The 13184-nt window shown below is 38.5% G+C and overlaps 1 protein-coding gene across 2 annotated transcripts in view; it reads right to left on the reverse strand.

Moving 5' to 3' along the window:
* clptm1l (CLPTM1 like) overlaps positions 1–13184 on the reverse strand; it is a 31705-nt gene that overhangs the window by 3024 nt on the left and 15497 nt on the right. For both annotated transcript variants that reach the window (XM_048559067.2, XM_048559060.2), the window contains exons 7-15: positions 11903–11997; positions 10750–10834; positions 9108–9211; positions 8883–8948; positions 5429–5479; positions 5023–5105; positions 4889–4923; positions 4741–4796; positions 585–629 (exon numbers count right to left, since the gene is read on the reverse strand). In XM_048559067.2, coding sequence (XP_048415024.1) covers positions 585–629; positions 4741–4796; positions 4889–4923; positions 5023–5105; positions 5429–5479; positions 8883–8948; positions 9108–9211; positions 10750–10834; positions 11903–11997 — 620 coding nt within the window. The remainder of the gene's footprint in view (positions 1–584; positions 630–4740; positions 4797–4888; positions 4924–5022; positions 5106–5428; positions 5480–8882; positions 8949–9107; positions 9212–10749; positions 10835–11902; positions 11998–13184) is intronic.

Consider the following 13184-nt stretch of genomic DNA (forward strand, 5'->3'; position numbering starts at 1 on the left):
ACAACCAATTAATATTTTATGAAAACGTTCAGCTCAAAATGCACAGATGTCACCATAAGCCCATTTGTTTCTGTAAATCTACTGGAATCCAGCATGCATCTTTTCATATTCTTTTTCAAATATCCCATATCAGTTTCTAAGTAGATAAATTCAACATCTGATTACATATGTTACAGTCATACCAAATCATCATATTAGAAAATGGTAGGATTTGGAACCCAAACCCATGATCAACCCAAATGAATTTTCAACAGGCTACTGAAGCATACTTCAGCGAAGACCTGGGAAAAGGTTACCTGGCTGTCCTTTCAACCAAATGGGCACAGCTCCTCATCTTTTTTAAAAATTACAATATTTAAAAATTAAAATCAGGTAAGTTAATTTTTCCTGTGAGCAAATTACATATGTTTGTTTTAAAGGTGGACAAATCTCTATGAAATCTTCAAAACACAACTTGAGCCTGCCAAAAATGCTAAATTCCCAAGCATAAAGCAACATAATCACATTGACACCATTGTAGGAACTGGGTTGTCTAAACTATTTTTCACTTGAGTCAGCTTTGAAATGCCAAGAAAATAGCTTACTTTATACATAAAGGCTTTCCACGGTAAATGTGCCACAGATTTCAACTGCAAGTAAACAGAAAGCAATAGTTAGCAGATGTCTTCTGTTCAACTTTTTGCAACAAGCAAATTCCAGTCCTACAACAGATTATGGTTATTAGCTCCCCTGAAAGCTAGTGGTTAAATAGGCCATCTGGTGTAGTGTTTTTTTTGAAGAGCAATACAGATAAGGAAGTGCCACTTTCTCCACTGGAATTCTGCTGTTGAGTATTTCTCACAAGTAGTGGTGTTAGGGAGGGGATGTGGTGGAAAGAAGAGGATATGCAAGTTAGCCAATATCCCATTCTTCAATGTGGCTGGGTTTTTTAAAAATTCACTTGTAGGATATGCATGTTGCTGGCTGGCCAGCATTTATTGTTGGTCCCTAGTTGTCCTTGAGAAAGAGGTAGTGAGCTACCTTCTTATACTGCTGCAGGTTGACCCACAATGTCCTTGGGGGGAGGGAATTCCAGAATTTTGACAAAGTGACAGTGAAGGAACAGCAATGTATTTCCAAGTCAGGATGGCAACTGGCTTGGAGGGGAACTTGCAGCTGGTGAACATCCCATGTATCTGCTGCCCTAGTCTTTCTACACAGATCACTGACTTGGCACTGCTGACTGAAGATTGCTGCGAATGCTTAACCTTATCTTTTGCACTGTTGTGTTGTTGCTCTTCCAGATGGGGATATTTGTAGTGCCCCCTCCACCACCATTTACAGCAGGATGTGGCAGGACTGCAGAGCTTAGATCTGATATGTTGATTGTGCGATCACTTAGCTCTGCTTATCATTTGCTATTTATGCTGTTTGGCACGCAAGCAGTTCGGAGGAAGAATCACTCAAACCAAAACGTTACCTTTGATTTCTCTCCACAGATGCTGCCAGACCAGCTGAGCTTTTCCAGCAATTTCTGTTTTTGTTTCTGATTTACAGTGTAGCAATTCTTTCGGTTTTTTTATGCAAGTAGTCTTGTTTGGTAGCTTCACCAGGTTGACACCTCATTTTTAGGTATGCCTGTGCTGCTCCTGGCATGCCCTCCTGCACTCTCCACTGAACCAGGGCTGATCCTTTGGCTTGATGGCAATGGTTGAGTTGGGGATATGGCTGGGTCATGAGGTTATAGATTGTCCTGGAATACAATTCTGTCGCTGCTGATGGTCAAAAGCACCACATGGATGCCCAGTTTTGAGTTGCTAGATCAGTTCGAAGTCTGACCCACTTAGCACAGTGATAGTGCCACACAACACGATAGGGGTTATTGTCAATGTGACAGTGCGACTTTGTCTCCAAAAGGGCTATGTGATGGTCACTACCAATACCCTCATGGATTTTAGTTGAGAACAAAATTCAGATGCCGAGAGAGCTAATGTCAATGCACACTATTCAAAATTACAACGGCTGCCCAAGTAAGATATTAGAAGACTGTCAGTTTTTGCAGGTCTCTGAACAACTTCCCAAGGAAATGGTGGATGTGGGTACAATAACAACATTTAAAAGACATTTGGATAAGTAAATGAATAAGAAAGATTAGAAGGAACATGGGCCAGGAGCAGGCAGGAGAGACTAGTTCAGTTTGGGATTATGTTCGGCATAGACTGGTTGGACCGAAGGATCTGTTTCCATGTTGTATGATTCTATAAGTAAGGTAACATTATAAAAATAACAATCAGGTATAATTCTGTGTGTAGGTACAATACCCTGAATCTACACCTTTGAAAAGTGGAACTGTCCAAAAACAGGACAGGTTTTTCCTCTGGGAGCCACTCATAAAATACCCTGTCTATTTAAATAAAGGTTTGTTTAATAACTGCTCTGTTGCATTTGGTCACGACTGTCCTCAGTTTAGTTTTGAAAAACTGGTCAGGCTCCTTTCAACCCACCACAGGACATCTCTGCAATATAAGGCACAGAGCAGAAAGGGAACGCTTAAGGAATCCATACAGCATTTTATCTTGACTCTAGAGATTTCCTGGATATGTTGCTACTTAAATCCATATTAACAGACCTGGAAACGTGTACATCTCCCCTTATATCCAAACTACTACTGTTCTTTGGATTATACGTAAACCAAAATCTAGCACAGTCTCTGTCACAGGGGTGCTGAATTTGGGACGTGGTATGATGATTTAAAAACTGAAAGAACTGTAAATCAGAAACAAAAACAGAGGTTGCTGGAAAAGGTTAGCAGGTCTGGCAGCATCTGTAAAGAAAAATCAGAGTTAACGTTTCAGATCCAGTGACTCTTCCACAGAACTGCCAGACCTGCTGAGCTTTTCCAGTAACTTCTGTTTTTGTATGGATGATTTATCTTGTAATGGAGATCCTCAGATATGAGTTGAGTTTCACTGAGTGCATTGGTTTAGGATCAAACCAACACGCTTGTTATGCAATACAAATTTCTTCAGAACGTAACATCAAAAGATTAAGCTCTAGATATGATTAAAATGGCAAACACCGTGAAAGTCTTTATATTTATTCCAGCTTTCTTTAACCAAATGCTAAAGTGCATTACTTGACAACAATACTTATTGGGAATAAAAAGACTACCAATGCCAGTCATCACAATGACAGATGAATCTGTTCCATAACTGATCATGTAAGTATTTCAGATTTGACCATCTGCAGCTAAAACAGTCATGGTAGCGCGTTGTCACAAAGCTGCATTTAAAACAAAAAAAAACTGACCCTCTCAGAACAGAAATGGAGCCTGTCTCTTTGACTCAGAAAAGTGCTGCTATTTCCAGGATTTTCTTTTCACCCAAAACACTGGCAATACTTGTCAGATTAATAAGTTTAAACACTGCTTTCAGAGAGCTGCACAGGAATTGTTTAGTGCCTCTTATTTGAGAACAGTGTGTACAATAATTATGAAACAAAACTGTAAAACCTGACAAAATATTTTGTACTTCCAGGTCTGACACAAAACTACTATTCTTATATTTAAAAATGTCTTGAATTTTGAACCTTTGGACACACAAAGTATTTGCAACTCTTCCTGATGGACCAATCGATTCACATTGCAGTGTCCCTACTGCAAATTCAATATTATTGCAAGCTTTTGAGGTTCTGATGTAAAAAAGAACTTTAATTTTACATCTTAGATGTAGTAAAAGTTCAAAAATTGTTTTCTCAACTCTCATTAGACACCAATGGCACCAAGAACCTCTGATACTTTGTCCTGATCATTCCTAATGTGTCGACCTACTGCAAATCCAGACACACTATCTGAACATTGAGAAAGACAGTCCAGCTCAATCAATTTCACAATGTGAACACACAGTTTCGCTACAGTTCACCAGACTGATTTTAAGCACCCTACCTCTACCTACTCTACAGCCCAGTGCTACACTAGCTAAAAGCACTGAGCTGGGAATTTGGCACATCAACTATCAAAATGGTAGAATTACCAATCGAGTTTTCAAGGAGACTTTAATAGAAACTCCAATTTTGGATGGTATTTGCAAGTTCTTTCCCATAATTCCTTGATCTCAGCTAAAGCTTTCTCACAGTGGGAGAACGAAACAAGTAGGGGCTGTACGTATGCGTGTCCATCTGTGTTTCTGCTGCGGGACCCAGGTTTGATTCCACTTTCGGGCGACTGTCTGTGTGGAGTTTGTACATTCTCCCGGTGTCTGCGTGGGTTTCCTCCCACTGTCCAAAGATGAGCAGGTCAGGGTGGGGTTGGTCATGCTAAATTGTCCCATGGTGTCCAGGGATGTGCAGGTTAGGGTGGATTGGCCATACTACAGGGAAAGGGTAGGGGCATGTGTCTGGGTGGCTGCTCTTCAGAGGGGCGGTCTGGACTTGTTGGGCCGAATGGCCTGTTTCCACACTGTAGGGATTCTAAGACCTTGCTGCGGCTGGTAGGCTGTGACATAAAGGAAGCACCCAAAACCACTGTCTCACACTTCTAGTAACCAGCCTCCCGTTTCAGAAAGTTACGGCACACATTCGAGATCATAAAAGAGATATGGAGAATTTAATACAGAAACAACATGGTGGGTTGTGAACAAAGACAGAAAGATTTAAATACTACAAAATACTATGTGGATTGTTCCATTTTCAATAACGGTCGACTGAATATATCTATACAAAAATAGCTATAATATTAGCAGGATAATCCATCTCATCACTAACCTTATAATTGACAAACAGTTGAGGCAGCATAAACAGGAATCCAAAAGCATAAACACCTGTAATAGCCACATCAACATTTTAACATCCATGTGAAGAAAATAAGTATGTAGCAAATATATAAATGACTGTGCGTGCAGGGGACACTTACCATTAACTAAACTATTTATCAACCATGAGTACCAACTGAAAAGATATGAAATATTATAAATTCAATGCATTAGATAACCTCTACTTAAAGATGAAAAATAAATTAAGTTTAACACAAGTTCCATTGATAGTTACCTTTTGTACTTTATATTTAATAGGGAGTAAACTGCTCCACCAAAACAAAGAGGATAAAGTATGTAGGACAAGTACTTCATTGCCTAAAAAGAGAGGGAGGAAAATCCTCAACCATCAGACACTCAAGAGATAATTATATCCACCACAAAAATAAAAAAGGAACAAAGTTTTATTTAAAACTGCATCAAACCTTTAAATATTTCAACTTTGCTTACGCCGATTCAGTTAGCTGTTTTCCTTCTAGTACTCAAAGTGAGCCATTATTAGAATAGTGCATATTATAGAGATCCAAGTATAGACTGAGGGGTACAAGTTCAGTAGCCCATTCAATTTCAACTGAACATTGTCTATTTGCTTAAACAACCATGTCAAATCCAAGCACAAAAGTCATAAACATGCCAAGTACCTGAGTATCATATTCTTCCGTCTTTTTTTCAGATTCATCAAATGTTCCAAACTGCAACAGAATATGCCCAAAGTAATCTACTTAATTGTTCACTTAAATTCACATTTAATACACAAAACATGTAATCATACATGGTACAGTTGGAGTTACCTTAAACCAGTTAAGCTGGTGGGACAGAACAGCATCCTGGAGCTTGGGAGGAGAAAAGTCAGATATGCGCTATCCAACAGACCTTTGCCAAAACTCCCCATGGAGAACTGATGAGGAAAACACCAACTTCAACCGAATTCTTTTTGTCAAATCACTCAACCCTCTCTTAATAATTTCTGATCTCGCTGGGTCCTTCCCAGTCTCTCATGGAATCCACCCTCCTGTTACCTTAATTATGTTTCATTTAAACTTCCATATTTCTTAATTATGGATATGTAAGCTTACACTGTAATTTATATATTCATAAGCAGGATCCACTCTTGTGCCATTTTTCAATTTTAAGAAAATGTGGTGATAATAGTTCCCTGATGCAGCCCCCATAGCAATGTCCCAACCAGAGTCAACTTGCCAACAAATCAACAACCATTTCTAGTGCTGGATAAAGTGTAGCCCTCTTTGAAATTTGGCAATCTCACATCTATTCTGATGAAGCACCTCAAAGGCATGTCTTCTTTTGTCTGCAATACTCCAGTTTTGTACTGCCAAGTGGTTGCATGGTCTTCTCTTTGGAAACCATCATCATTTCTCTGCTAAGTAAACCAACAGATGACCACCATTCCACCTCAGTATACTGTTCCTTTTCAGAACCTTTGAACATGTGTTCATCTCCCAAATCTGTGCCCATTGAAGGCTGAGGCACCAAAAAACTCTAACCAAACTCTAACCAAAGTCAGAACTGATATTCTATAGTGTGGCCAAACTGCATTCATCCCTCCTCACCTTACTTTATTTTAATTTTTCTGCATTATTTGCCATAGGTAAACACACTGATCCTTCCTCCAATGTCTCTCCTTCAGTGACCAGCTCAGTAAAAGCCCCCTTTCTGTGGTTCCATTCTTAGCTATCCAATTATACCTGAACATCTTCAGCAACGATCTCTCTTCTCATCACTGCTCTGTCAATACTTCAACCAGTATGAAGGTTCTGCCCTTGCAACTTCCCACCTCTTTGCAACATCTACACGGTTCAGTCTCAGATGTCTGCTACCACATATAGTTCTACATCTCTGCTGCGTGTCTGGTTAAGCACTTCTCTGAAAATGTGTTTTCAATGAGCCACAATTTCTTGCAGATCTTTGGCAATGTCAGTAATACCCTTGATATCAAATGACGCCTCTGTTGGTTTAAAATGTTCTATATAGAAGAACCAAGTTTCCACCCCTTTGTAATATTAACAAGCTCCTATGTTCTCAAGAATTAAGACTCATTCCCTGACCAACACTTGCAATTTAAAATTATCAACATGTTGAGGATCAGTTGCCCATAATTCTACAATTTCTGCTAACACTACCAAAACCTGCCCTCCAATCTCTTCACTGATTTAGGTCTGACATCTTGTTCGTTTATCCTTTTCTATGTCACTTCCTTGATGGCCATGTCTTAGCCACCTAGACACTACTTCCGAATGACCTCCTGCACAAACAGCACCTCTCCTGCACCTCTCCAACATTTTCTCTTGAAAGGACTTCCCTTAAAAGCCTTCTTCTTCAAACTAGTCTTTGTCACCCTATGTAATACACCCTCTTTGATTTGGGCCATGCCTTTATATCTCTGATCATGTCTGTGTGAAGATCTTTAGAGCACTTCTTCTGGATTAAGTAGTTGCATAAATGAAAATTGTTAAATTGATTTTCATAGCATGCCTCATCATACCTAGATGTCTCAAAATGCTATGCAGCCAATGAATGTTTTAGAAGTGAGATCATGGTTGAAATGTAAGAAAACTCAGCTCCCCATTTCCTTAGAACAAAGTCCCACAAATAATTTGTTATGTAGTCCTTATATTTAATCATATTTGGGGACTTGAGTTTGAAAGATCATGGATACCTGGATAATTTAAAACGGGCAATGGAACTTTTTTTATAAAATAAATCATTTCCTGGGAACCACATGGTTCCACATAAATTGCTGGTTTTGGTTGCTGGAGCTCACTCCAGGGAAAACAGTTGACTGTTTTTATGGCTGCACTGTTTGAACAGTGCATTGCAGGCCTAGAGATTTTTTCAAACTTCAGCTGGAGAGAAGCTTGTTGTAAGAAAGCTTCTGAACTCAAATCTCCTGTTTCCGGAAAAAATCTTTGTCATGAATGTCGTATGAAACCTGATGGTCCCCTTAAAGTGCATAGAAAAAATTATTGCTACAGACTGTCCTATGGAGGCTGCATTTACAAAGATCCCAGATACACCTACCTATCTCTGGTGACACACATCCATAAATGCCAGAACTCTAGACTGACAGCCATTTGGTCATTCCATAGTCTATCTGTTTTGCCTTAAGTACTGCCAGCTAAGCATGTTTCTCCCCACCCCAGCCCTTTCAAAAAAATTAATATCCACAGAGAAAAATCCATTCTAATTTTCATTTCCCCAGTGAGTAGCTTGGGTGTTGGTGTGATTTAGAAGGGTAAACATTTATATTTTCATGCAACAAACCGTGTCTCTAAATCAATTCTGTAACTTTGTGGATTACATTTGTTTTTTTTTAATAAAAAAGTAATTATGATGATTAAATAACCCTGGCTCCTGGATCTTTTTAATCTTACTCTACTAACTAGAAAATATAGTGTTGGCCCTACCAGGAACAGGATAAACAATAACACTTATCTTGTGACCCACTCACTTATGGGAATACAAACAAGGCAGTACACTCCTCCCATCTTGGTCCTGACAGGTTGGGATGATAGCTGAGGAACAAATTCTGGGGTTCACAATTTGGTTATTTATAACCCATTGCACATCTGGGAATTTGAGTCTCTCTTATTTTGGTATATTTATTACTGCACATGATACAACAGAAATTGCCCTTGCACTAGCGGTGATTGACTTTTTAATAAGGCAGTGACCAATTTTATCATGGACATTTTCCATGGCCTGCAGGTTGGCAAGAATGACAAATTTTTACACACTTTTTTTCTTAACTGCTGAGGGACAGTAGTCAGCTTAAAACTCAGTGATTATAACCCAGTTCCATAACTACCAGGCTACCATACATTAATGGTCAAGGTATTAAGCCAGTGTTTTAATAGTTTTAAAGTAAAAATCATGTGGGACTTTTAAAAAAGCAAACATCCCAAATAACCGAATCGAGCAAATAATAGGTTAACTCATCGAATTACTTACATTAGAAAGACTTAGCTGAGTTTACAACATAAAAATTAGTTCAGGCAGATAATTTAGGAAATACAGCATTCAAAATCATCTCTGTTGCGCATATAAATGAACATTCCAGCTTTTTCCATACTTCACCTGAAATACTGGTCTTAAGCCATACCATTTAACCATCATCTTAAAGGCTTTCTTAACTTTCCAGACCTACAGCATAAAGGAACATAAAACTAAGTTACTCTCTGTGAAATGAAAATGAAAACAGACAGTGAAAACAGAGCCAAGTTGAAAAGGAATCCAGGTCTCTTAAATGCGTTAAAAGTTGTCGAAACAAATCTTGTGTTTAAGTTTAGATTGTTACTTTACCTCTATGATTGCACCAATGCCAGCTGGAATAAGGACTAATAAACTGGTCTGCTCATCCAAAAGGAAAAGAAATACAACAATGGTACTAAAACATCGCCAAAGAACTGTAGGAAAGAACCAGAAGGAGAAAAATGTTACATTCTAATAATCATTTTATTTTTATTTTAGCCTTCTTAAATTACTGGCCATTGAAAGTTCAAGTATGTAACACTGTCACATGTGGCTTTGTTCAAAATATAAACAATTGGTAGTGTGGCATGCTGGCTCAGTGGTTAGCACTGCAGCCTCACAGCACCAGGGACCCAGCTTCAATTCCACTGCCGGGTGACTGTTTGTGTGGAGTTTGCACATTCTCCCTGTGTCTGTGTGGATTTCCTCCAGGTGCTTCGGTTTCCTCCCACAGGCTAAAGATGTGCAGGCTAGATGCACTGGCCATGCTAAATTGCCACATCAGGGATGTCAAGTTTAGTTGGGTTACAGGGGGTGGGTCAGTGTGGACTTGTTGGGCTGAAGGGCCTATTTCCACACTGTAGGAATTCTATTTTATTCTATAATTATACAGGCAAATGACTGTAGCCAGGTGTTTTTTGCATAAATGCTCTACCAATTCTCTAAATGGTCTAATATTTCTCAAACATTATAGTTCAGAGTCTAAGCAGACAGCAGTCCAAATAAAGGGTACACTATTTGATTGTGAAGCCATCATACACAAGCCACATTCACACATGCATTTCCAATGATCAATGTTCTTTGTGCCACTCCGCCCCTTTCATCTTAGGCAAGAAATCACAAAAATCCAATGATTATTGCTGTTCCACCTAAGAATCACTAACTTGATAGACATTAGGGAGTGAAACTGATCTCTCTTGTTCAGTATGCAAGAAAACTATACTACTATATTGTTTTACAGGCCCAAATGCTTATAACAGGCATGTTTATAGGAGTGCAATCTGGTTGCTATACATGATGGCCAGTATGATATAGCAAGGTTAAAATTTTTAACCATCATTCCATTTCATTGGCCTCAAGTGGTCACCAAGCAGATTTTTAATTTGAAAACAAAAGCATCTTATTTCATACCCCAAAAAATAAATTCAACCAGTGTAGCAGTATTTTACACTATTGACCAAACACACGTCGAATCCCAAGTGAGGTTGTATAATTGCACATTGAGAGGTAAAGAAGCAACAACAGCAGAAATTCAAAGAAATTTCAAATGCACCAACAGAGTATTTGTTGTAAAGAAGCTTGTTATCTGCAATGACCTGCTCTGACAGTTCAGGTACAATAAACTGATGGAGTTCCACCACCAAGGTTTACACTATCATTACTTTTACTGTATTTTCATTTACTTCTTCTAACTACTTTCTAAATCATGGATTGAGATTTTGGAACAATTTGCTGCAGTACTGAATTTGTATTTTAAACTATGGAGCAAGCCCAAGCAAAGTGAAAACTATAAACTAGTGAGTGCGTAAAGCTGCATCTGCCAGAAGCAGAACCCTGTAATTACCAACTCTGAAACGGACATAAATATAAATGAAAAGAGTAACCACATTTTGGTCAATTTAAGAGACTCCCAGTTTTAAACATGGATGTTTCAAATCAGACAGTTCAGGTACTAACTGCATTTAATTCCTACCTGCTTTTGTTGACATGCCAACCATGCTTTTCTTTCGCCTCCAAAAGGTAATATCATTCTTAAAAGCCAAGAAATCAAACAGGAGCTGTGCAACAAAGGCAAAAAATATTTAATGCAGAACTGCAACAGTAACTTGCAATAATATAGCACCTTTAATATAGGAAATGCTGCAACTGTTAAGAGAAACTGGCAGAAAATTAAGACAAGATCTGGGATGGACAACTGAAGGCACATTTCAAAGTAATTAAACCATAATTCAAGCCTGTGAATTGTTTATTTTTCTGTTATGTTAGATGCTGGATTTTTCCATTCAACGTTACTGCTCTGCAAACTTATTAATACTTACACATACCTAGTTGTTAAGTATCCATGAATTGATGCTTAAATAAATTTTGTTTTCAAAATATTTAAACAATGGATTCTAACTATTTATTTAATTTTGAAGGCCATACAGGAAACATTTCATTGGTCTTAAAAAAGAAAAATGTGTAGAATCAGCAGCCGATGTTTTTGAAAGAATGACATGGCACAAAAATGTGGCATTAAAAAAATTGTCTCCCTGATAAAACACATCTCCACTGTAATGGACCCTTGAATTAGATGAGAGACGTGACAGTCCATCCAATATTCTAATAAACAAACTTTAGCTGCGTACTTCATTCTCTCATGCCAGGAGGTGTTCCCAAGAATAAGCAAGATAAACTGGCACCATGGTGCATACGAATGCCCCTCACTGATCTTACCAGCATCAACAACGTACACACATGTGGAAAACGCCAGATTCACACGTGGTCATAACTGTATTGATAAAGTATGGCAATGTTTGAGAGTTTGAGATTACTGATGACGACATAGGTCGGAAAGTAGTTGCCAATCTCGCAGGCAGACTGAACAAGTGTGGTTTCGTTAACCCCCAGCTCGATGTTCAAATGAAGAAGTGAGGACACTGGCAGAATGGTCTTATAACCTCCCAACAACTTTGGTACCTTACTCTAACTATCTCAACTGGGATCATGAACCATGAAGAGGCCAAACGAAAGTATACAGCAGGAAAGATCTTACGATTTATTTTCTAAAACGCAAAATCTGTCTATAACAAAACACAAACCAAACAAAAAGCTTCATCCCCAAGAGAACACTAGTTATAACTTACATGGAATGCTGCAACAAAGAATGTTAAAGCTAAAAAGTAGAGGTTGGTGTCCACAAAAATCCCTTTAACTTCATCAACATCTTTTTCTGTGAAACCTAAAACATATGGTGTGACAAGACAAAGAAAAAACATTAAATGACATTTTATTTGCTAAAGTAAATAACATTCCTTTCTTCCTAACATGCGGGTTTAGAACATAGAACATTGAACAGTACAGCACAGTACTGGCCTTTCGGCCCATGATGTGGTGCCGACCTATTATCCTACTCTAAGATCAAGCCACCCTGCACACCCTACATTATAATATCACCCATGTGCCTATACAAGAATTGCTTAAATGTTTCTAATGCACCTGACTCCACTACCACTGCTGGCAGCGCATTCCACAAGCCCACCACTCTGCGAAGAACCTACTTCTGACATCTTCCCCACACCTTCCTCCAATCATCTTAAAATTATGCCCCCTCACAATAGTCATTTCTGCCCTGGGAAAAAGTGTCCAACTATCCACTCTATCTATGCCCCTCATCATCTTGTAGACCTCTATCAAGTCACCTCTCATCCTTCTTCACTCCAATGGAAAAAGCCCTAGCTCCCTCAACCTTTCCTCACAAGACCTGCCCTCCAGTCCAGGCAACATCCCGGTAAATCTTCTTTGCACCCTCTCTAAAGCTTTGACATCTTTTCTGTAATGAGGTGATCAGAATTGAACACAATATTCCAAGTGTGGTCTAAACAGGGTTTTATAGAGTTGTAGCATAACCTCTCTTGGGGATTAAATGGTAGAAATAAGCATGATAACACGACAAAATTCAAAATAATTGGTACCATTATAATCATGTAAAATAATTCAGCAGCTGGGTTTTCTTTAGATAAGATGGTGCTGCTTTGAGAAAACATTTCCTCCATTGATGGAGGGAATGCCTCCTGCAGGAATTAGACAATTATAAGTACTACATCCCAAACAACAACACAAAGAAAATGGTGCCATTTGTCATTTTCAACAATTTGAACGTATACTTCCATATCATTCCCGAACAATTCAGCACAGCATTAAAGGATTGCCTTTCAGCAAAAACTACATTCAAAACATCTTGGAATTACACATTTACTCACAAGGTGAAACATTTTAACAAGCACTTGAGAAAAGAGAGTTAAAGGCTTTGGAGTTTTTAAAAAGATTATTACTTGCAAAAACAAATTGATGCACATAATGAAGAGCTTTCATATAAAGACAGCCCCTTCTTATTCCAACCTTTACTTATATTCTTAATCTACAGTT

The sequence above is a fragment of the Stegostoma tigrinum genome, chromosome 2, assembly GCF_030684315.1.
Source record: "Stegostoma tigrinum isolate sSteTig4 chromosome 2, sSteTig4.hap1, whole genome shotgun sequence".
Lineage (NCBI taxonomy): Eukaryota > Metazoa > Chordata > Chondrichthyes > Orectolobiformes > Stegostomatidae > Stegostoma > Stegostoma tigrinum.